Genomic DNA, 25906 nt, shown 5'->3' on the forward strand with positions numbered 1-25906 from the left:
CTAGCTGTGCTTTCCCATAGCAATCTGCCAGAACAAACGGTGCCAATCGAACTAACGACCTGAGGGTTTGGCTGGTAACGATGCCAATTAGCTACAACAGCAACACAGCCGTGCAACAAAAAACAAAAAAGGTATTTTAACCCTCGTGTACAAACCTCTGTTCTCCTCTTCCCCCTCCAGTGCAGACGGTGAGTTCGCCGTGACCCACATGACCAAGGCCCACCTGTTCTACAATGGGAAGGTGCGCTGGGTTCCCCCGGCCATCTATAAGTCCTCCTGCTCTATAGACGTCACCTTCTTCCCCTTCGACCAGCAAAACTGTAAGATGAAGTTTGGCTCTTGGACCTACGACAAGGCTAAAATCGACCTGGAACGCTTCGAGGTATGGGATTGTATCAATCAAATCAAGCACGCAATGTTGTAAATGTGTTGTACAAGATGTGAATGACGTGGATAATGGGTTTATTTGTTAAACAGATCAGGCTACTGTATATGTTCTTGCTAACTCCATTGCTGTCAGAAGCTAGCTTTCCATCCAACTCGCGACAGATTTTCATGTTAATATTCTAGAATCGGCATAAAGAAAACCATTTTCCCCACCAGTGGTGTTTCCACCAAACAGACATGTCTGTTAATAAAATCCGTGCGTGATGATGTAGTGCACAGAAAATGATGATGTAGTGCACACAAAATGATGATGTAGTGCACACAAAATGATGATGTAGTGCACACAAAATGATGATGTAGTGCACACAAAATGATGATGTAGTGCACACAAAATGATGATGTAGTGCACACAAAATGATGATGTAGTGCACACAAAATGATGATGTAGTGCACACAAAATGATGATGTAGTGCACACAAAATTTACTTTTTCCATTTCAGTTTTCCAAGTGCCAAATAAACATTTAAAGTTCAAAGTGTTTCCATCATTATACGGACAACTTTGTCACAAAGAAACTGTTGCATAAAATAGCAAATGTGAGCTTGATGAACTTCATAGGGTGGGGAAAGTGCACGGTGATGAGCTTGATGCTCTTTTCCAATACAACTCGAGGGTCTTATTCTGGTGACGTGATCATTTTTTATTTTTTTTTACCTTTATTTTACTAGGCAAGTCAGTTAAGAACAATTTCTTATTTTCAATGACAGCCTAGGAACAGTGGGTTAACTGCCTGTTCAAGGGCAGAACGACAGATTTTGTACCTTGTCAGCTCTGGGATTTGAACTTGCAACCTTTCGGTTACTAGTCCAATGCTCTAACCACTAGGCTACCCTGACGCCCATCGATGCCGATCGACAAATCTCGCTCTTTTGTCAACAATAATCTCATCATGCTGGATGTGCCGAGAGGCGGAAAAAGATCCCAATTGTCATACTTGAGTAAAAGTAAAGATACCTTAATAGATTAATTCATTCATTCATTTTACTACTTCACTCAAGTGAAGTAACCGTCGCCTAAGTAAAACACTACCTGAGTAAAAGTCTAAATGTATTAGGTTTTAAATAGTCAAAATGGGAAAAAAGGGAAGGGGTCTGAATACTTTCCGAATGCAGTGTATGTAAGTAACAAAATTAAATGTAATTGCTAAAATACTTTAAGAATCAAAGTAAAAGTATGAATCATTCCTTATATTTAGCAAAGCAGACGATTTTACTGATAGCCGGGGACACTAATACTCAGACATTCACCACATCAGAGGCAGCAGGGATGACCAGGGATGTGCTCTTGATAAGTGCATGAATTCTCACAATTTTCCTGTCCTGCTTAGCATTCAAAATGTAACTAGTACATTTGGGTGTAAGGGAAAATGTAATGAGTAAAAAGTACATAACATTTCAGTTAAATGGTCAAAAATATAAATAGTAAACTACAAATACCCCCCAAAAAACTGCTAAAGTAGCAAAATGTATTTTTACGTGCAATAAATCATCACTCACAGCCTTTTCAAGTCAATTTGATGGAAACATATCATATGCCAGGTCGCAATTGTAAATGAGAACTTGTTCTCAACTTGCCTACCTGGTTAAATAAAGGTGAAATAAATAAATAAATAAATGAAAATAAATCTGGTGGGGAAAATGCGCAGATTTGCATGAAAATCTGTCGCCAATTGAATGGAAACGTGGCTCGTGTCAAGCCACACAGAGAGCAGAATCACACTGGCACCAGACAAGTGTGACAAAGGAACACTTGAAGCTCATCTCCATCCCCTAGAACCCGACAGACCCGAACCGAATATATTTATACAGTATGATATAAGTTTATAGATGTCTTTATAGATTATAGGGACGGTTGATCTCTATCCCCTAGAACACTGTGGATCTGAACAACTACTGGGAGAGTGGAGAGTGGGCCATCATCAACGCAGTGGGAACATACAACACCAAGAAGTACGACTGCTGTCATGAGATCTACCCTGATATCACCTACTTCTTCATCATCAGACGGCTGCCTCTCTTCTACACCATCAACCTGATCATCCCCTGTCTGCTCATCTCCTGTCTCACCGTCCTAGTCTTCTATCTCCCCTCAGGTAGGTCCTAGTCTTCTATCTCCCCTCAGGTAGATCCTAGTCTTCTATCTCCCCTCAGGTAGATCCTAGTCTTCTATCTCCCCTCAGGTAGGTCTTAGTCTTCTATCTCCCCTCAGGTAGGTCCTAGTCTTCTATCTCCCCTCAGGTAGGTCCTAGTCTCCCCTGAGGTAGGTCCTGGTCTTCCATCTCCCCTCAGGTAGGTCCTAGTCTTTCTCCCCTCAGGTAGGTCCTAGTCTCCCCTCAGATAGATCCTAGTCTCCCCTCAAGTAGGTCCTAGTCTTCTATCTCCCCTCAGGTAGGTCCTAGTCTTCTATCTCCCCTCAGGTAGGTCCTAGTCTTCTATCTCCCCTCAGGTAGGTCCTAGTCTTCTATCTCCCCTCAGGTAGGTCCTAGTCTCCCCTGAGGTAGGTCCTGGTCTTCCATCTCCCATCAGGTAGGTCCTAGTCTTCGATCTCCCCTCAGGTAGGTCCTAGTCTCCCCTCAGGTAGGTCCTAGTCTTCTATCTCCCCTCAGGTAGGTCCTAGTCCCCCTCAGGTAGATCCTAGTCTCCACTCAGGTAGGTCCTAGACTCCCCTCAGGTAGGTCCTAGTCTCCCCTCAGGTAGATCCTAGTCTCCCCTCAGGTAGGTCCTAGTCTCCCCTCAGGTAGGTCCTAGTCTCCCCTCAGGTAGATCCTAGTCTCCCCTCAGGTAGGTCCTAGACTCCCCCCAGGTAGGTCCTAGACTCCCCTCAGGTAGGTCCTAGTCTCCCCTCAGGTAGGTCCTAGTCTCCCCTCAGGTAGGTCCTAGTCTCCCCTCAGGTAGGTCCTAGTCTTCTATCTCCCCTCAGGTAGATTCCTAGTCTTCTATCTCCCCTCAGGTAGGTCCTAGTCTTCTATCTCCCCTCGGGTAGGTCCTAGTCTTCTATCTCCCCTCAGGTAGGTCCTAGTCTTCTATCTCCCCTCAGGTAGGTCCTGGTCTTCCATCTCCCCTCAGGTAGGTCCTAGTCTTCTATCTCCCCTCAGGTATGTCCTAGTCTTCTATCTCCCCTCAGGTAGGTCCTAGTCTCCCCTCAGGTAGGTCCTAGTCTCCCCTCAGGTAGGTCCTAGTCTTCTATCTTCCCTCAGGTAGGTCCTAGTCTTCCATCTCCCCTCAGGTAGGTCCTAGTCTCCCCTGAGGTAGGTCCTGGTCTTCTATCTCCCCTCAGGTAGGTCATAGTCTTCTATCTTCCCTCAGGTAGGTCCTAGTCTTCGATCTCCCCTCAGGTAGCTCCTAGTCTCATCTCAGGTAGGTCCTAGTCTCCCCTCAGGTAGGTCCTAGTCTCCCATCTCCCCTCAGGTAGGTCCTAGTCTCCCCCCGGGTAGGTCCTAGTCTCATATCAGGTAGTTCCTAGTCTCCCCTCAGGTAGATCCTAGTCTCCCCTCAGGTAGGTCCTAGTCTTCTATCTCCCCTCAGGTAGATTCCTAGTCTTCTATCTCCCCTCAGGTAGGTCCTAGTCTTCTATCTCCCCTCAGGTAGGTCCTAGTCAGGTAGGTCCTAGTCTTCTATCTCCCCTCAGGTAGGTCATAGTCTTCTATCTTCCCTCAGGTAGGTCCTAGTCTCCCTCAGGTAGGATCTCCCCTCAGGTAGCTCCTAGTCTCATCTCAGGTAGGTCCTAGTCTCCCCTCAGGTAGGTCCTAGTCTCCCATCTCCCCTCAGGTAGGTCCTAGTCTCCCCCCGGGTAGGTCCTAGTCTCATCTCAGGTAGTTCCTAGTCTCCCCTCAGGTAGATCCTAGTCTCCCCTCAGGTAGGTCCTAGTCTTCTATCTCCCCTCAGGTAGATTCCTAGTCTTCCATCTCCCCTCAGGTAGGTCCTAGTCTTCTATCTCCCCTCAGGTAGGTCCTAGTCTTCTATCTCCCCTCAGGTAGGTCATAGTCTTCTATCTTCCCTCAGGTAGGTCCTAGTCTTCGATCTCCCCTCAGGTAGCTCCTAGTCTCATCTCAGGTAGGTCCTAGTCTCCCCTCAGGTAGGTCCTAGTCTCCCATCTCCCCTCAGGTAGGTCCTAGTCTCCCCCCGGGTAGGTCCTAGTCTCATCTCAGGTAGTTCCTAGTCTCCCCTCAGGTAGATCCTAGTCTCCCCTCAGGTAGGTCCTAGTCTTCTATCTCCCCTCAGGTAGGTCCTAGTCTTCTATCTTCCCTCAGGTAGGTCCTAGTCTTCTATCTCCCCTCAGGTAGGTCCTAGTCTCCCCTCAGGTAGGTCCTAGTCTCCCCTCAGGTAGGTCCTAGTCTCCCCTCAGGTAGGTCCTAGTCTCCCCTCAGGTAGGTCCTAGTCTCCCCTCAGGTAGGTCCTAGTCTCCCCTCAGGTAGGTCCTAGTCTCCCCTCAGGTAGGTCCTAGTCTCCCCTCAGGTAGGTCCTAGTCTCCCCTCAGGTAGGTCCTAGTCTCCCCTCAGGTAGGTCCTAGTCTCCCCTCAGGTAGGTCCTAGTCTCCCCTCAGGTAGGTCCTAGTCTCCCCCCATCCTAGTCTCCCTCAGGTAGGTCCTAGTCTCCCTCAGGTAGGTCCTAGTCTCCCATCTCCCCTCAGGTAGGTCCTAGTCTCCCATCTCAGGTAGGTCCTAGTCCCTCAGGTAGGTCCTAGTCTCCCCATCTCCCCTCAGGTAGGTCCTAGTCTCCCTCAGGTCCTAATTCCTAGTCTCCCCTCAGGTAGGTCCTAGTCTCCCATCTCCCCTCAGGTAGGTCCTAGTCTCCCCTCAGGTAGGTCCTAGTCTCCCCTCAGGTAGGTCCTAGTCTCCCCTCAGGTAGGTCCTAGTCTCCCATCTCCCCTCAGGTAGGTCCTAGTCTCCCCTCAGGTAGGTCCTAGTCTCCCCTCAGGTAGGTCCTAGTCTCCTATCTCCCCTCAGGTAGGTCCTAGTCTCCCCTCAGGTAGGTCCTAGTCTCCCATCTCCCCTCAGGTAGGTCCTAGTCTCCCCTCAGGTAGGTCCTAGTCTCCCCTCAGGTAGGTCCTAGTCTCCCCTCAGGTAGGCCCTAGTCTCCCCTCAGGTAGGTCCTAGTTCCCCTCAGGTAGGTCCTAGTCTCCCCTCAGGTAGGTCCTAGTCTCCCCTCAGGTAGGTCCTAGTCTCCCCTCAGGTAGGTCATAGTCTCCCCTCAGGTAGGTCCTAGTCTCCCCTCAGGTAGGTCCTAGTCTCCCCTCAGGTAGGTCCTGGTCTTCTATCTCCTCTCAGGTAGGTCCTAGTCTCCCCTCAGGTAGGTCCTAGTCTCCCCTCAGGTAGGTCCTAGTCTCCCATCTCCCCTCAGCTAGGTCCTAGTCTCCCATCTGCCCTCAGGTAGGTCCTAGTCTCCCCTCAGGTAGGTCCTAGTCTCCCCTCAGGTAGGTCCTAGTCTCCCATCTCCCCTCAGGTAGGTCCTAGTCTCCCCTCAGGTAGGTCCTAGTCTCCCATCTCCCCTCAGGTAGGTCCTAGTCTCCCCTCAGGTAGGTCCTAGTCTCCCCTCAGGTAGGTCCTAGTCTCCCAACTCCCCTCAGGTAGGTCCTAGTCTCCCATCTCCCCTCAGGTAAGTAGATTAACAGAGAATGTCCGTAATGTTACCGGTGTAAAACGGCTGGCTAGTAAGAGGTGAAGCTAGTAGAGTTTCAATCGGTGACATCACTCACTCACTCAGAACTTTAAATATTTGTTGTTTCCCTTTTTTTTAGCAATAACTAATGATGAGTTGTTGGTGACTGTTGTTCGATGTGTTCAGAGGGTCCCTGGTTCGAGCCCAGGTTTGGGCAAGAGAGACGGAAGCAATACTTTTTTTCATTTTGTAGGTAACGTCCCCATCTAGTGGAGGTTCTGGAACATCACAGGTTGATACAACTGAAAATAGTCAAGATTTCACACACATATTGTATATAAATATATATATATATATATATATATTTTTTTTTGACATAAATTAAAACGCAAACGTATCTTTTGTCAACCAAACATGGCATAGTACATTTCTGCATCCATAAAGATGCATGCGAGAAGAAGAAAAAACTATATGTTCAAACGCAAACCAAGATCCAAAACACTACGCCCTATCATAGATGAACATCACCTGTAAAGCTACAGACAGTTTAGATATAAGTCTTAGTCCTGCACTGGGAGAAGAATAGGGGTCAAGGGGTCATTCCTCCAGGACCTGAATCTCAATACCAGAGGCTTCCTTTGAAGTTCTATACAGAGAACAAAAACAACAGCAAACACATCAGACAACATAACAGACCCAGATTCTATAGAAAACCTTAAAGATGAAATAGTTGAAACAGGGTTTATATGGACAAGATCATTTTATGTCAAAGGACTATTTATGACCTGATTCCATTTCAGTTGATCATTTTACTTTATTTGAATTGATTCCATTTCAGTTGATCATTTTATTTGAATTGATTCCATTTCAGTTGATCTGAAGGACAGGATATGTGAATGTCATTTATGGTATGCTCCGATTGGTTTATGGATGGATTGGTTCCCTCATCCATATCTGATTAGACATAGATCTATCAAGTCTTATAGATCTGTGAACATTGAAGGTGTGGAAGCTAGGGACCTAAATGGAACTAAAAAGGAACCAATCCCTGTGATTCTCACCTGCTGGTGGGCGGTTCTTCCTGGTTTTTGTAAATAGTACCTATGGCAACCATGATGGTCTGTGCCACAAAGACAACGATGTCGATGGAGAACTGGACACTGTTAGTGGTACCTGGACAACAGGACAGACAGTGATCAAACACAAACCTTCATGTATTAATACACAGAAACGGTGTTTTATTAAGTGAGAAGTAGGGAAGGTCTGAAGCTGAAAATGTAAAGGAAGGTTTGTACAGAGGATGATAATCACCAACAGTCTTTTATCCCTGTATAATGTTCCTGAGCTCAGAAAAACTTCCCCTCTGAACTTGATCATTTCTAGTTGTGCATAAATGAATACTTTTTGGTTGTTCAGACTAAATAACATGTTATCAAGTGCACCTGGAGAAGTGTGATTTGACATCACAGAGGGAGCAGGACTTGGGCCTGTTGGTCCCGTTAGAAAATGGGGGAATATCAGTGGTGGCTGGTGGCACTTAAAATTAAAAGACAGGCTCACAGTAATGGCTGGAACAGAATCAATGGAATGGTATCAAACACATTAAACATGTGGTTTCCATGTTGATTCTATTCCCGTCATTATTATGAGCCTGTCCTCCCCTCACCACCCTTCTCTGGAATACAGACAACCAACATGCAGTCAAAAAAAAAGCTGATTCAGAACTACTTGATGAAATGGTATCGATATCTATGTGATAATGTCTAGCTGAAAATGTGGAGGTGAAGTCCAGGAAGGTCTTCACTTCTCCCTGGTTCTCCGCCTGACAACTCCACTTCCTGTTGTTGTCCTTCCTCTGGAGAGTCGCAGTCAGAGTGATGTCACAGTCAGAGTGATGTCACAGTCAGAGTGATGTCACAGTCAGAGTGATGTCACAGTCAGAGTGAGGTCACAGTCAGAGTGAGGTCACAGTCAGAGTGATGTCACAGTCAGAGGGATGTCACAGTCAGAGGGATGTCACAGTCAGAGTGATGTCACAGTCAGAGTGATGTCACAGTCAGAGGGATGTCACAGTCAGAGTGATGTCACAGTCAGAGTGATGTCACAGTCAGTGGTCTTTGTGAGCTGGTATCCGGAGTCTCCCTGCAGCTCAGTGCCTGTCTCATTCACCCAGCTCAGAGTATCATATAAGAAACAGCTTCCAGTTCCAGCCCAGATGGTCTGAAAGCACCTTAAGGTCACAACCAGGCCTTAGATCCCTGGGACAACGACACTAAGACAGAAAATAATATATTTTAACTTAACTGTTAAAGATACATAAAATACATACTGTATATGAAAGGCTTATTTGACTAAAAACCAACTGGGGTGAAACAGTGATATTCACTGGTAAGAAGATTCACATTCACAAAAGCAACCTCTCCATGTTGGGGTCCACCCCCTGCTGAACATGTCGAGAGCAGTCAGACTCCACCCTCGGTAAAGGTATTGTAGACACTGGTATTACCCAGCATCCTCAGCTCTGACATGCTGAACATGTCGAGAGTAGTCAGACTCCACCCTCGGTAAAGGTATTGAGAGCAGTCAGACTCCACCCTCGGTAAAGGTATTGAGAGCAGTCAGACTCCACCCTCGGTAAAGGTATTGAGAGCAGTCAGACTCCACCCTCGGTAAAGGTATTGTAAACACTGGTATTACCCAGCATCCTCAGCTCTGACATGCTGAACATGTCGAGAGTAGTCAGACTCCACCCTCGGTAAAGGTATTGTAGACACTGGTATTACCCAGCATCCTCGGCTCTGACATGCTGAACATGTCGAGAGCAGTCAGTCTCTCAGCTCCTCTCTGAGGTTTCTGTTCTAACCTGTTCCTCCACGAACCAACTCTGTGATAGGCTTGTGGAGATCTCCAAAAACGCCATGCAATTGAGGAGCAGTTTGGTTAAACCACGTCGTTTCCCACATTGGAGTACAGAGAGTCACAACTGTCTCCTGGATAGAGAGGACACGTATCTTAGGAGCAATTTGGTTAAACCACGTTGACGTCGTTTCCCACATAATAGAGACGTATCTTAGAAAATGTATCTTTTGTGCACATTTTAGTTTTCTGTTTTGGACAGTTACACGCTGAAATACAAATTCTGTGTTAAATAAATAAATACATACATCATTAAAACAATTTAATGCTGAACTTTAGGCTTCCAGTGAACAATGAAACTCAACATATTTTGAGTTGAATGTGTGACTCAAGTGTTGGAGTGGTTTTTAAATGACAGTACAAGAAGCCCCTTTCCCCCATAACAGGGTTTGAGACGTTGTTTAAACGACAGTACAAGAAGCCCCTTTCCCCCATAACAGGGTTTGAGACGTTGTTTAAACGGCGTTAACAGTAAACGGCCCCTTTCCCCCATAACAGGGTTTGAGACGTTATTTAAACGGCAGTACAAGAAGCCCCTTTTCCCCATAACAGGGTTTGAGACGTTGTTTAAACGGCAGTACAAGAAGCCCCTTTTCCCCCCTTTACAAGAAGCCCCTTTCCCCATAACAGCGGTTTGTACAAGAAGCCCCTTTCCCCCATAACAGGGTTTGAGACGTTGTTTAAACGACAGTACAACATGCAGTAACTTACCAGTCAAGAGAAGAGCCGTGATCACTAGTTCCATCAGAAATCTATTATGTCTGTCCACAGCCATGACCTCTCTGTGTCTCTGTCTGTATAATCTCTGTCTGTATAATCTCTGTCTGTATGATCTCTGTGTCTCTGTCTGTATGATCTCTGTCTGTAGGATCTCTGTGTCTCTGTCTGTGATCTCTGTATGATCTCTCTGTCTGTATGATCTCTGTGTCTCTGTCTGGATCTCTGTGTCTCTGTCTGTAGGATCTCTGTCTGTATGTAGGATCTCTGTGTCTCTGTCTGTATGATCTCTGTGTCTCTGTCTGTATGATCTCTGTGTCTCTGTCTGTATGATCTCTGTGTCTCTGTCTGTAGGATCTCTGTCTGTATGATCTCTGTCTGTATGATCTCTGTGTCTCTGTCTGTATAATCTCTGTGTCTCTGTCTGTAGGATCTCTGTGTCTCTGTCTGTAGGATCTCTGTCTGTATGATCTCTGTGTAGGATCTCTGTCTGTATGATCTCTGTCTGTAGGATCTCTGTCTGTATGATCTCTGTCTGTATGATCTCTGTGTCTCTGTCTGTATGATCTCTGTGATCTCTGTCTGTAGGATCTCTGTGTGTAGGATCTCTGTGTGTAGGATCTCTGTGTGTAGGATCTCTGTCTGTAGGATCTCTGTCTGTAGGATCTCTGTGTCTGTCTGTATAATCTCTGTGTCTCTGTCTGTATAATCTCTGTGTCTCTGTCTGTATGATCTCTGTGTCTCTGTCTGTAGGATCTCTGTCTGTAGGATCTCTGTGTGTATGATCTCTGTGTCTGTCTGTATAATCTCTGTGTCTCTGTCTGTATAATCTCTGTGTCTCTGTCTGTATGATCTCTGTGTCTCTGTCTGTATGATCTCTGTCTGTAGGATCTCTGTCTGTATGATCTCTGTGTCTCTGTCTGTATAATCTCTGTCTGTATGATCTCTGTGTCTCTGTCTGTATAATCTCTGTCTGTATGATCTCTGTGTCTCTGTCTGTATAATCTCTGTCTGTATGATCTCTGTGTCTCTGTCTGTATGATCTGTGTCTGTCTGTATGATCTCTGTGTCTGTCTGTAGGATCTCTGTATGTAGGATCTCTGTCTGTAGGATATCTGTCTGTATGATCTCTGTCTGTATGATCTCTGTGTCTGTCTGTAGGATCTCTGTCTGTAGGATCTCTGTCTGTAGGATCTCTGTCTGTAGGATCTCTGTCTGTAGGATCTCTGTCTGTAGGATCTCTGTCTGTAGGATCTCTGTGTCTCTGTCTGTATGATCTCTGTGTCTCTGTCTGTAGGATCTCTGTCTGTGTCTGTATAATCTCTGTGCAGTAATACCCTATGGGGACATTTTATTGAATTCAATCACTTTTTGCCAGAATCCCTTTTTATTTACAGTTTAAGGCTGAAGTTTACATACACCTGAACTAAATACAGTTAAACTCAGTTTTTCACAATCCCTGCTTTAGGTCAGTTAAGATCACCACTTTATTTTAAGAATGTGAAATGTCAGAATAATAGTAGAGAGAATCATTTATTTCAGCTTTGTCACGCCTTGGTCATTGTATTTTGTGTTTTTTGTTAATTGTTTGGGTAGGCCAGGGTGTGACATGGGTTTATATGTTGTTGTCGTATTGGGGTTTGTATTATTTGGGATCGCGGCTGATTAGGGGTGTGGTATAGGATTGGCTGCCTGAGGCGATTCCCAATCAGTCAGGTGATTCTTGTTGTCTTGGATTGGGAACCGTATTTAGGCAGCCTTAGTTTCGCTTTGTATTTCGTGGGTGATTGTCCCTGTCTTTGTGTATTCACCAGATAGGCTGTAATAGTGTCACGTTCCGTTCTGTTGTTTTTGTATTTAGTTCAGTTATTTTCATGTACCGCGATTCTTTCATTAAAGTCATGAGTAACCTACACGCTGCATTTCGGTCCGACTCTCTTCCTTCACCATTAGAAAACCGTTACAAGCTTTTATTTCTTTCATCACATTCCCAGTGGGTCAGAAGTTTACATACACTCAATTAGTATTTGGTAGCATTGCCTTTAAATTGTTTACTTGGGTCAAACGTTCTGGGTAGCCTTCCACAAGATTCCCACAATAAATTGGGTGAATTTTGGCCCATTCCTCCTGACAGAGCTGGTGTAACTCAGTCAGGTTTGTAGGCCTCCTTTTTCGCACACGCTTTTCCAGTTCTGCCCACAAACTTTCTATAGGATTGAGGTCAGGGCTTTGTGATGGCCACTCCAATAGCTCGACTTTGTTGTCCTTAAGCCATTTTGCTACAACTTTGGAAGTATGGTTGTGGTCATTGTCCATTTGGAAGACCCATTTGCGACCCAGCATTAACTTCCTGACTGATGTCTTTGATGTTCCTTCAATATATCCAATATACCCCCTTTTTCCTCGAAACATAATGATGGTCATTATGGCCAAACAGTTCTATTTTTGTTTCATCAGACCAGAGGACATTTCTCCAAAAAGTACAATCTTTGTCCCCATGTGCAGTTGCAAACCGTAGTCTGGATTTTTTATGGCGGTTTTGGAGCAGTGGCTTCTTCCTTGCTGAGTGGCCTTTCAGGTTATGTCAATATAGGACCCGTTTTACTATGGATATAGATACTTTGCTACCTGTTTCCTCCAGCATCTTCACAAGGTCCTTTGCTGTTGTTCTGGGATTGATTTGCACTTTTCGCACCAAAGTACGTTCATCTCTACGAGACCTGAACGTGTCTCCTTCCTTGTACCTTCAGGCATTTGTAAATTGCTCCCAAGAATGAACCAGACTTGTTGAGGTCTAGAATTTTTCTAGACTTGGCTGATGTCTTTTGATTTTCCAATGATGTGTCATGCACAAAGTAGATGTCCTAACCGACTTGCCAAAACTATAGTTTTGTTAACAAGAAATTTGTAGAGTGGTTGAAAAATGAGTTTTAATGACTCCAACCTAAGTGTACGTAATCTTCCGACTTCATATGTATATATCAGGTGGTTGAATTATGTTGTGAATATCATATTTGATAAGTCATAGTTTATTTGAACTTGTTTCAATGTTGACAGTAAAATTGTATATTTGAATCAATTTCATTGTTGCAATTTCAGGCCTTCGACGTAAATAAAGACATACCTACCTATGTTGAAATAAAATGTGAAGCCACAATCAAACGATTCCTGCCTGAACAGTGACTCCTACTGGTATATGAAGGCTAATGTATTTCACTGAGAACTAGTCTACTGTACCATCCAGATGCCTACCTCTATGTACCCTGTTCAGCTTTGGAAACAAGCTGCGTTCGTTTCTTCTGAGCTGTCATGTCAACACCTATGGATACTGATGCGCCTCCTTTGCATTGACCAATAGACTACCTGAATGAAGTTGACAGGTTAAAAGTAACTCCTCCTACTTTTCTTAAACAAGCTGTATGTGAAAGTGAATTCGGAGTGAGGTTGGGTTTATGTTGGCTACATTGACATCTGATTTACCCAAAGGACACCATCATTTCAACGTGTAGCTAAGTTTACTATCATTCATTCATGACTGATCTTTTGAAGTTTAGCTCTATAAATACGATGCCAAATTCATGATATTAATATTAAACCTTAACATTTGGAAATGGTCTTTTATAAATATGATATTCATCATTTATATGGATGAGATAATATCCAAATGTAAGTGTCTCTTTTATTGATTTCACAAATTTTCACATTTTCCATTCTATTTATAGGGCTAAGTTGCCAAAAGGCAGTCTTTTCCATGGTAACAAACCTTTCTGTTTAGTTAATACCCCTGGTAAAGGCAGTCTTTTCCATGGTAACAAACCTTTCTGTTTAGTTAATACCCCTGGTAAAGGCAGTCTTTTCCATGGTAACAAACCTTTCTGTTTAGTTAATACCCCTGGTAAAGGCAGTCTTTTCCATGGTAACAAACCTTTCTGTTTAGTTAATACCCCTGGTAAAGGCAGTCTTTTCCATGGTAACAAACCTTTCTGTTTAGTTAATACCCCTGGTAAAGGCAGTCTTTTCCATGGTAACAAACCTTTCTGTTTAGTTAATACCCCTGGTAAAGGCAGTCTTTTCCATGGTAACAAACCTTTCTGTTTAGTTAATAGTAAAGTCAGTCTTTTCCATGGTAACAAACCTTTCTGTTTAGGTAATACCCCTGGTAAAGGCAGTCTTTTCCATGGTAACAAACCTTTCTGTTTAGTTAATACCCCTGGTAAAGGCAGTCTTTTCCATGGTAACAAACCTTTCTGTTTAGTTTATACCCCTGGTAAAGGCAGTCTTTTCCATGGTAACAAACCTTTCTGTTTAGTTTATACCCCTGGTAAAGGCAGTTTTTTCCATGGTAACAAACCTTTCTGTTTAGTTAATACCCCTGGTAAAGGCAGTCTTTTCCATGGTAACAAACCTTTCTGTTTAGTTAATACCCCTGGTAAAGGCAGTCTTTTCCATGGTAACAAACCTTTCTGTTTAGTTTATACCCCTGGTAAAGTCAAACATAATTGTCAGCGTCGTGTGTATAGGTGACAGGGAAGTCAGGCGCAGGAGAGTCAAAATGAAGTGTAAATGGAGTCTTTTAATAAATGTCAACAGAACATGCTCCATAACACTAAAACGTACAGACATGAAACAACATAGGTACGAGGACCCGTCGCGCACCAACACAACAAAATGACAACACTGACAATTAAACAAAAGTCATGAGAGGAAACAGAGGGTTAAATACACAACAGGTAATGAATGGGATTGAAAACAGGTGTGTGGGAAGAAAAGACAAAACCAATGGAAAATGAAAAATGGATCAATGATGGCTAGAAGACCGGTGACGTCGAACACCGAGCACCGCCCCGAACAAGGAGAGGCAACGACCTCGGCAGAAGTCGTGACAATAATGTTTTGTTACCATGGAAAAGACTGCCTTTACCAGGGGTATAAACTAATCTTTTCCATGGTAACAAACCTTTCTGTTTAGTTGCAAAATACACAAAACAAAAGTTTTTTCTTCTACTTAAATGTGTGAAAAGCCTAATCCTTTAGTGTAAATTTATATTTTGTGGTTAAACTGAAATACCACTTACGATAATTTTTCTCTCTGCCCAACATTAGAAAAACAGAAGTGTTCTATACTGACGTGTGTGTGTGTGTGTGTGTGTGTGTGTGTGTGTCTGTGTGTGTGTGTGTGTGTGTGTGTGTGTGTGTGTGTTTAAGGGGGGTTGGATCGGGAGCAAAAATACACATTTCCATTTCCTGCAAGATTGTAAATAAAGTCTGTTTCTTCTTCTCGTTGTTTCAGACTGTGGGGAGAAGATCACTCTGTGTATCTCCGTCCTCCTCTCCCTCACCGTCTTCCTGCTCCTCATCACGGAGATCATCCCTTCCACCTCCCTGGTCATCCCTCTGATTGGAGAATATCTCCTCTTCACCATGATCTTCGTCACTCTCTCCATCGTCATCACTGTGTTTGTCCTCAACGTCCACCACCGCTCACCGGGGACCCATAAGATGCCTCGCTGGGTCCACTCTGTCTTCCTAGACCTGATCCCCAGGTGGCTGTTCATGAGGCGGCCCGCGCCGGACGGACGGAGACGCAGGTTGTTGATGCTCCAGCAGGGGGCAGCGGTGGCACGGACCATTAACCCCAGACCAGCAGGTTAGGTGCTGATAATGATGAGGACCAAATGGGAAATAAGTCCCTAGTCTCTGTTTGCATCCCAAATGGCACCATGTTCCCTATATACTGCCCTGACCAGGACAAATAGCACCATGTTTCCTCTATACTGCCCTGACCAGGACAAATAGCACTATATTCCTTCTATACTGCCCTGACCAGGACAAATAGCACCATGTTTCCTCTATACTGCCCTGAGCAGGACAAATAGCACCATATTCCTTCTATACTGCCCTGACCAGGACAAATAGCACCATGTTTCCTCTATACTGCCCTGACCAGTACAAATAGCACCATATTCCTTCTATACTGCCCTGACCAGGACAAATAGCACCATATTCCTTCTATACTGCCCTGACCAGGACAAATAGCACCATATTCCCTCTATACTGCTCTGACCAGGACAAATAGCACCATATTCCTTCTATACTGCCCTGACCAGGACAAATAGCACCATATTCCTTCTATACTGCCCTGACCAGGACAAATAGCACCATGTTTCCTCTATACTGCCCTGACCAGTACAAATAGCACCATATTCCTTCTATACTGCCCTGACCAGTACAAATAGCACCATATTCCTTCTATACTGCCCTGACCAGGACAAATAGCACCATATTCCTTCTATACTGCCCTGACCAGGACAAATAGCACCATATTCCTTCTATACTGCCCTGACCAGGACAAATAGCACCATATTCCCTCTATACTGCCCTGACCAGGACAAATAGCACCATATTCCTTCTATACTACCCTGACCAGGACAAATAGCACCATATTCCTTCTATACTGCCCTGACCAGGACAAATAGCACCATGTTTCCTCTATACTGCCCTGACCAGTACAAATAGCACCATATTCCTTCTATACTGCCCTGACCAGTACACATAGCACCATATTCCTTCTATACTGCCCTGACCAGGACAAATAGCACCATATTCCCTCTATACTGCCCTGAACAGTACAAATAGCACCATGTTCCTTCTATACTCCCCTGACCAGGACAAACAGCACCATGTTCCCTCTATACTTCCCTGACCAGAACAAATAGCACTATATTCCTTCTATACTGCCCTGACCAGAACAAATAGCACCATATTCCTTCTATACTGCCCTGACCAGGACAAATAGCACCATATTCCTTCTATACTGCCCTGACCAGGACAAATAGCACCATATTCCCTCTATACTGCCCTGACCAGAACAAATAGCACCATATTCCTTCTATACTGCCCTGACCAGGACAAATAGCACCATATTCCTTCTATACTGCCCTGACCAGGACAAATAGCACCATGTTTCCTCTATACTGCCCTGACCAGGACAAATAGCACCATATTCCCTATATACTGCCCTGACCAGGACAAATAGCACCATATTCCTTCTATACTGCCCTGACCAGGACAAATAGCACCATATTCCCTCTATACTGCCCTGACCAGGACAAATAGCACCATATTCCTCATACTTCCTACAAATAGCACCATGTTCCTTCTATACTGCCCTGACCAGGACAAACAGCACCATGTTCCCTCTATACTTCCCTGACCAGAACAAATAGCACTATATTCCTTCTATACTGCCCTGACCAGAACAAATAGCACCATATTCCTTCTATACTGCCCTGACCAGGACAAATAGCACCATATTCCTTCTATACTGCCCTGACCAGGACAAATAGCACCATATTCCCTCTATACTGCCCTGACCAGAACAAATAGCACCATATTCCTTCTATACTGCCCTGACCAGGACAAATAGCACCATATTCCTTCTATACTGCCCTGACCAGGACAAATAGCACCATGTTTCCTCTATACTGCCCTGACCAGGACAAATAGCACCATATTCCCTCTATACTGCCCTGACCAGGACAAATAGCACCATATTCCTTCTATACTGCCCTGACCAGGACAAATAGCACCATGTTTCCTCTATACTGCCCTGACCAGAACAAATAGCACCATGTTCCCTCTATACTGCCCTGATCAGGACAAATAGCACCATATTCCTTCTATACTGCCCTGACCAGGACAAATAGCACCATATTCCCTCTATACGGCCCTGACCAGGACAAATAGCACCATATTCCCTCTATACTGCCCTGACCAGGACAAATAGCACCATGTTTCCTCTATACTGCCCTGACCAGTACAAATAGCACCATATTCCTTCTATACTGCCCTGACCAGTACACATAGCACCATATTCCTTCTATACTGCCCTGACCAGGACAAATAGCACCATATTCCCTCTATACTGCCCTGACCAGTACAAATAGCACCATGTTCCTTCTATACTGCCCTGAGCAGGACAAACAGCACCATGTTCCCTCTATACTTCCCTGACCAGAACAAATAGCACTATATTCCTTCTATACTGCCCTGACCAGAACAAATAGCACCATATTCCTTCTATACTGCCCTGACCAGGACAAATAGCACCATATTCCCTCTATACTGCCCTGACCAGAACAAATAGCACCATATTCCTTCTATACTGCCCTGACCAGGACAAATAGCACCATATTCCTTCTATACTGCCCTGACCAGGACAAATAGCACCATGTCTCCTCTATACTGCCCTGACCAGGACAAATAGCACCATATTCCCTCTATACTGCCCTGACCAGGACAAATAGCACCATATTCCTTCTATACTGCCCTGACCAGGACAAATAGCACCATGTTTCCTCTATACTGCCCTGACCAGAACAAATAGCACCATGTTCCCTCTATACTGCCCTGACCAGGACAAATAGCACCATATTCCTTCTATACTGCCCTGACCAGGACAAATAGCACCATATTCCCTCTATACTGCCCTGACCAGGACAAATAGCACCATATTCCCTCTATACTGCCCTGACCAGGACAAATAGCACCATATTCCCTCTATACTGCCCTGACCAGGACAAATAGCACCATGTTTCCTCTATACTGCCCTGACCAGGACAAATAGCACCATGTTCCCTCTATACTGCCCTGACCAGTACAAATAGCACCATGTTTCCTCTATACTGCCCTGACCAGTACAAATAGCACCATGTTTCCTCTATACTGCCCTGACCAGGACGTACCACCATGTTTCCTCTATACTGCCCTGACCAGGACGTACCACCATGTTTCCTCTATACTGCCCTGACCAGGACGTACCACCATGTTTCCTCTATACTGCCCTGACCAGGACGTACCACCATATTCCCTCTATACTGCCCTGACCAGGACAAATAGCACCATGTTCCTTCTATACTGCCCTGACCAGGACAAATAGCACCATGTTTCCTCTATACTGCCCTGACCAGGACAAATAGCACCATGTTCCCTCTATACTGCCCTGACCAGGACGTACCACCATATTCCTTCTATACTGCCCCGATCAGGACAAATAGGACCATATTCCCTCTATACTGCCCTGACCAGGACGTACCACCACCACCAATGCCAGACTACCAGATGAGTTTCTTTACATTGTTAACCAGAAAGTCCCATTGAAGTCAGACAACCTTTTTCCTTAAGTGAGACCTGGGTCCATATCCACAAAGAGCCTCTTTAGTCATAAGAGTGCCACCTAGTGGACAGATATTTAGGAGACCCTGTGAGCTGTCTTCACCAGTTCAGAGTTGAGGCCTAATTCATATTATATGCCTAAGTACTTATAAACACTAGGATAATAAATAATCACATATTTTGCTTTAAATTATTTCATGAACCTAAATCCAGTTATTTGGAGCACATGCTGAAGCTATTTAGAGTAGATGAACGGGGCCGGAGACAGAATTCACAGGCCGCAGGGCTTTGTTTTTATGAGAACAGCTTCAGTTCTTCGGTTCATGGGACTCTACAATGTGTTGAAAGCGTTCCACAGGGATGCTGGCCCATGTTGACTCTACAAGGTGTTGAAAGCGTTCCACAGGGATGCTGGCCCACGTTGACTCTACAAGGTGTTGAAAGCGTTCCACAGGGATGCTGGCCCATGTTGACTCTACAAGGTGTTGAAAGCGTTCCACAGGGATGCTGGCCCATGTTGACTCTACAAGGTGTCGATAGCGTTCCACAGGGATGCTGGCCCATGTTGATTCTACAAGGTGTTGAAAGCGTTCTACAGGGATGCTGGCCCACGTTGACTCTACAAGGTGTTGAAAGCGTTCCACAGGGATGCTGGCCCATGTTGACTCTACAAGGTGTTGAAAGCGTTCCACAGGGATGCTGGCCCATGTTGACTCTACAAGGTGTCGATAGCGTTCCACAGGGATGCTGGCCCATGTTGACTCTACAAGGTGTTGAAAGCGTTCCACAGGGATGCTGGCCCATGTTGACTCTACAAGGTGTTGAAAGCGTTCCACAGGGATGCTGGCCCATGTTGACTCTACAAGGTGTCGATAGCGTTCCACAGGGATGCTGGCCCATGTTGACTCTACAAGGTGTCGATAGCGTTCCACAGGGATGCTGGCCCATGTTGACTCTACAAGGTGTTGAAAGCGTTCCACAGGGATGCTGGCCCATGTTGACTCTACAAGGTGTCGATAGCGTTCCACAGGAATAATGGCCCATGTTGACTCTACAAGGTGTCGATAGCGTTCCACAGGGATGCTGGCCCACGTTGACTCTACAAGGTGTTGAAAGCGTTCCACAGGGATGCTGGCCCATGTTGACTCTACAAGGTGTTGAAAGCGTTCCACAGGGATGCTGGCCCATGTTGACTCCGATGCTTCTCACAGTTGTGTCTAGTTGGCTGGATGTCCTTTGGGCAGTGGACCGTTTTTGACACATGAAACCGTTGCAGAAATCGTTGCAGTTCATGACACAAACCGTTGCGCCTGGTACCTACTACCATACCCTGTTTAAAGGCACTTCAATCTTTTGTCAAATGATTCTCAGACCATGAGATACAAAATTCTCTGGTCTGATGAAACCAAGATTGAACTCTTAATGCCAAGCGTCACGTCTGGAGGAAACCTGGCTCCATCTCTACGGTGAAGCATGGTGCTGGCAGCATCGACCGTGTGGGGATGTTTTTCAGCGATATGAACTGGGAAACTAGTTAGGATCAAGGGAAAGATGAGCAGAGAAAAGTACAAAGAGATCCTTGATGAAAACCTGCTCCAGAGCACTCAGGACCTGAGACTGGGGTGAAGGTTCACCTTCCAACAGGACAACGACCCTAAGCACACAGCCAAGGCAACGCAGGAGTGGCTTCTGGACAAGTTTCTGAATGTCCTTGAGTGGCCCAGCCAGAGCCCGGACTTGAACCCAATCGAACATCTCTGGAGAGACCTGAAAATAACTGTGTAACCCCATCCAACCTAACAGAGCTTGAGAGGATCTGCAGAGAAGAATGGGAAAAATTCCCCAAGCTTGTTGCATCAGGGGCAGCAGGTAGCATAGTGATTAGAGCATTAGGCCAGTAACCGAAAGGTTGTTAGATTGAATCCTCCGAGCTGACAAGGTAAAAATCTGTATTTCTGCCCCTGAACAAGGCAGTTAACTCACTGTTCCTAGGCCGTCATTGTAAATAAGAATTTGTTCTTAATAACTGACTTGCCTAGTTGATTAAAGAAACTAAAAATACCCAAGAAGACTCAAGGCTTTAACCGCTGCCAAAGGTGCTTCCACAAAGCACTGAGTAAAGGGTCTGAATACTTAAGTAAATGTCCTATTTCCTATTTTTTTATTTTTTTATAAATTAGCAAACAGTCTTGTTTGCTTTCTCATTATGGTTTCCATGGTTTCCATGGTTTTGATGCCATTCGCTCCGTTCCGGCCATTATTATGACCTGTCCTCTCTTCATCAACCTCAACTGGTTTTAACATCATCCTAAACCCTATTCTGAGCTCGGTTTCTTTTTTTGTCTTAAAACCCGGTTTTAACAGGATTCCTAAGAACCTTTTCTGAGATGCTTTGTGGATACATGCCCAGGTAGCAATAAGGACCACAATGGAAATAAATCGGTAGATTGAGTTTTTCATATGTTTTTTTTGTTTCCTTCTGATTTTAACCTATATATGTTGTATTTACTCCCATAGAAGAGACAACTGTTTGGGGCCCTTTCCCAGTCACAGATTAATCCCAGTCTTCCACTAACAACCGCTCTCAGTGAACCTGTCTTTAAAGTCCAAGACTAGACCATCTGTGTCCCGGATACCAGCCTTATATGTATTTCAAATGTCTCAAATTAATTTCCCTTCTTTCTCCCAGGCCTAGGCCTTCCTCCCTTCCTCAGCACCTCAGCCAGCTGGCTCCGGGACGGAGGAGGGACAACGGAGGACCTACAAAGACGGACCCTTTGTTATGAGGACCTTGAGCTGGGGGAGCTGACGTCTTACTTCTCCTTCCGTCCTCCGTCACCCAGACCTCCGGGCTCCACCCCTCCGCCCCAGCAGAACCATCCACACCCAGGGGCAGGGCAGCCTCATAACCGCCTGGATGGAGGGGTTGAAGGAGGAGGAGGTGGGGTGAATAGAAGGGTTAACCCGACCCAGCGACAGGCTAACTTGGTGGCAGACTCTAGAGAGATAGAGTTCCCTCTGTCTCCCAGCGTGATACGTGCTCTGGAGGGACTGCACTATATCGCAGACCACCTGAGGGCAGAGGACGCAGACTTCAGTGTGAGTATTTATGTTATAAAGATCCTTTGTATTCCAGTTAAAGGATCTTTCCATTTCTGAAATGCCAAGTATCTACAATGACTACCCAGAAAACCATTCGGTAGTGACGGTACACCGGTATACTGGTTATGACAGGCATACAGCAACACAGATGAACAGGGTAGCATTTGTAGCTCTTGCACATAGCTGCTATTTTTGTTGTTGTAGAACATTCAATTACAATGATTGTTCAACTTAAACCCTCATGATCATTGCACTCAATCCAACTAAAAGTGTTATCATTCATTCATATGTCTCTCTCTCTCATCTCTCTCTTTCTCTTTCTCATTTCTCTTCTCTCATCTCTCTCATCTCTCATCTCTCATCTCTCTCTCTCTCTCTTTCTTTCTCTCATCTCTCTCTCCATCCAGGTGAAGGAAGACTGGAAGTACGTTGCGATGGTGATCGACCGTATCTTCCTGTGGATGTTTATCATTGTGTGTCTCCTAGGAACCATTGGACTCTTCCTCCCTCCCTGGCTGGCTGGCATGATATAGGACCTGGACACTTCCTTCCTACCTGGCTGGCTAGCATGATATAGGACCGGGACTCTTCCTCCCTCCCTGGCTGGCCAGCATGATATGGGACCTGGACACTTCTTCCCTGGCTGGCCAGCATGATATAGGACCTGGACACTTCCTTCCTACCTGGCTGGCCAGCATGATATAGGACCTGGACACTTCCTTCCTACCTTGCTGGCCAGCATGATATGGGACCTGGACACTTCCTCCCTACCTGGCTGGCCAGCATGATATAGGACCTGGACACTTCCTCCCTCCCTGGCTGGCCAGCATGATATAGGACCTGGACACTTCCTCCCTCCCTGGCTGGCCAGCATGATATAGGACCTGGACTCTTCCTCCCTCCCTGGCTGGCCAGCATGATATAGGACCTGTACTCTTCCTCCCTCCCTGGCAAGCCAGCATGATATAGGACCTGGACACTTCCTTCCTACCTGGCTGGCCAGCATGATATAGGACCTGGACACTTCCTCCCTCCCTGGCTGGCCAGCATGATATAGGACCTAGACCCTTCCTCCCTCCCTGGCTGGCTGGCATGATATAGGCCCTGGACTCTTCCTCCCTCCCTGGCTGGTCAGCATGATATAGGACCTGGACACTTCCTTCCTACCTGGCTGGCCAGCATGATATAGGACCTGGACACTTCCTCCCTCCCTGGCTGGCCAGCATGATATAGGACCTGGACACTTCCTCCCTCCCTGGCTGGCCAGCAGGATATAGGACCTAGACACTTCCTCCCTCACTGGCTGGCTGGCATGATATAGGACTTGGACACGTCCTCCCTCCCTGGCTGGCCAGCATGATATAGGACCTGGACTCTTCCTCCCTGGCTGGCCAGCATGATATAGGACCTGGATTCTTCCTCTACCTGGCCAGCATGATATAGGACCTAGACTCTTCCTCCCTCCCTGGCTGGCCAGCATGATATAGGACCTGGACTCTTCCTTCCTACCTGGCCAGCATGATATAGGACCTGGACTCTTCCTCTACCTGGCCAGCATGATATAGGACCTAGACTCTTCCTCCCTCCCTGGCTGGCCAGCATGATATAGGACCTGGACTCTTCCTCTACCTGGCCAGCATGATATGGGACCTGGACTCTTCCTTCCTACCTGGCTGGCCAGCATGATATAGGACCTGGACTCTTCTTTCCTACCTGGCTGGCCAGCATGATATAGGACCTGGACTCTTCCTCCCTCCCTGGCTGGCCAGCATGATATAGGACCTAGACTCTTCCTCCCTCCCTGGCTGGCCAGCATGATATAGGACCTAGACTCTTCCTCCCTCCCTGGCTGGCCAGCATGATATAGGACCTGGACTCTTCCTCCCTCCCTGGCTGGCCAGCATGATATAGGACCTGGACTCTTCCTCCCTCCCTGGCTGGCCAGCATGATATAGGACCTAGACTCTTCCTCCCTACCTGGCTGGCCAGCATGATATAGGACCTGGACTCTTCTTTCCTACCTGGCTGGCCAGCATGATATAGGACCTGGACTCTTCCTCCCTCCCTGGCTGGCCAGCATGATATAGGACCTAGACTCTTCCTCCCTCACTGGCTGGCTGGCATGATATAGGACTTGGACACGTCCTCCCTCCCTGGCTGGCCAGCATGATATAGGACCTGGACTCTTCCTCCCTGGCTGGCCAGCATGATATAGGACCTGGATTCTTCCTCTACCTGGCCAGCATGATATAGGACCTAGACTCTTCCTCCCTCCCTGGCTGGCCAGCATGATATAGGACCTGGACTCTTCCTTCCTACCTGGCCAGCATGATATAGGACCTGGACTCTTCCTCTACCTGGCCAGCATGATATAGGACCTAGACTCTTCCTCCCTCCCTGGCTGGCCAGCATGATATAGGACCTGGACTCTTCCTCTACCTGGCCAGCATGATATGGGACCTGGACTCTTCCTTCCTACCTGGCTGGCCAGCATGATATAGGACCTGGACTCTTCTTTCCTACCTGGCTGGCCAGCATGATATAGGACCTGGACTCTTCCTCCCTCCCTGGCTGGCCAGCATGATATAGGACCTAGACTCTTCCTCCCTCCCTGGCTGGCCAGCATGATATAGGACCTGGACTCTTCCTCCCTCCCTGGCTGGCCAGCATGATATAGGACCTAGACTCTTCCTCCCTACCTGGCTGGCCAGCATGATTTAGGATCTGGGGTCTGGGCCTGAGATCTACCATTCCTGGCACAAGACTGGCTGGCATCACCTAGGGCCAGTAGACCTAACCTCTACCTTCTGCCCCCGGAGCAGGCTGGCATCACCTAGGGCCAGTAGACCTAACCTCTACCTTCTGCCCCCGGAGCAGGCTGGCATCACCTAGGGCCAGTAGACCTAACCTCTACCTTCTGCCCCCGGAGCAGGCTGGCATCACCTAGGGCCAGTAGACCTAACCTCTACCTTCTGCCCCCGGAGCAGGCTGGCATCACCTAGGGCCAGTAGACCTAACCTCTACCTTCTGCCCCCGGAGCAGGCTGGCATCACCTAGGGCCAGTAGACCTAACCTCTACCTTCTGCCCCCGGAGCAGGCTGGCATCACCTAGGGCCAGTAGACCTAACCTCTACCTTCTGCCCCCGGAGCAGGCTGGCACAGTGGAACTAACACTACGACAATGGTGTGCAGTAACTTCAACCACCAGGTTGTTTTTTTTTGCAGAAAATGATAGTTTAGGAAGATGATTAACTGTTTACGGAACATCGTATCCAAGCAGGCAGAAGACAGTAACAGGCATAGTAACAGTGCAAACGCGCTCTCTAGTGGAAGCTTTCTGTTCCACATAGGAATAAACACAACTGAGGAAGTAACTAGGTGAATGACTGGCACTACCAATGTACTGCTTCATAACAATATCAAACACATGCTGTTGTGGTAATAAATACTGTATAAACAGAAACGCATGTTTTGGGAATTTGGGAGTCGATAGGAATGAAAATGTCTGATTTTAGTAACTGATTTTAACATTTGCACCAAGAGTACTGATTGAAGTCTTTACATTGGCCTAACGTAAGACTCCAAAAAAAACACAAAAAAATGTTTGTTAATAACATTTACGGCACAAATTATAATTTTTGTAACGTTGGGACTATAAATATTCTATCGGCACAAAACTTAGTTCTGAGATATTGAACATTAAAGTTTTCACAGCCTTGATCTCAGAAATGTTTTGATGTGAATTCTTCTTTCATAACCCAGTAAGGTCGTGACCTTAAAGGGAGCACAAGTACAGAGTATCAAAAATCCTGAGACATTTGTAAAAACAGTTTTATTAGGGGGGTGCAATCACAGGTAGATAGAACCTTATGGCTCTGAAATGTCAATCTGGGTTCAATCTAATACACATCTAAGTTTTAAAGAAGACTACAGCCAACACCATGCTTGAAGAG

The 25906-nt window shown here is 46.0% G+C and overlaps 1 protein-coding gene across 1 annotated transcript in view; it reads left to right on the forward strand.

Annotated features, from left to right (window-relative positions):
* Positions 1–25701, forward strand: part of LOC115109866 (neuronal acetylcholine receptor subunit alpha-2-like) — a 115026-nt gene extending 89325 nt beyond the window's left edge. Inside the window, exons 5-9 of the mRNA XM_065008567.1 lie at positions 181–382; positions 2317–2539; positions 14968–15324; positions 21541–21950; positions 22361–25701. Of these exons, the coding sequence (XP_064864639.1) occupies positions 181–382; positions 2317–2539; positions 14968–15324; positions 21541–21950; positions 22361–22486 (1318 nt within the window). The 3' untranslated portion in view covers positions 22487–25701. The remainder of the gene's footprint in view (positions 1–180; positions 383–2316; positions 2540–14967; positions 15325–21540; positions 21951–22360) is intronic.
* The last annotated feature ends 205 nt before the right edge of the window (positions 25702–25906 follow it).

Source organism: Oncorhynchus nerka, linkage group LG24 (assembly GCF_034236695.1).
Source record: "Oncorhynchus nerka isolate Pitt River linkage group LG24, Oner_Uvic_2.0, whole genome shotgun sequence".
In the NCBI taxonomy this organism is placed as follows: domain Eukaryota; kingdom Metazoa; phylum Chordata; class Actinopteri; order Salmoniformes; family Salmonidae; genus Oncorhynchus; species Oncorhynchus nerka.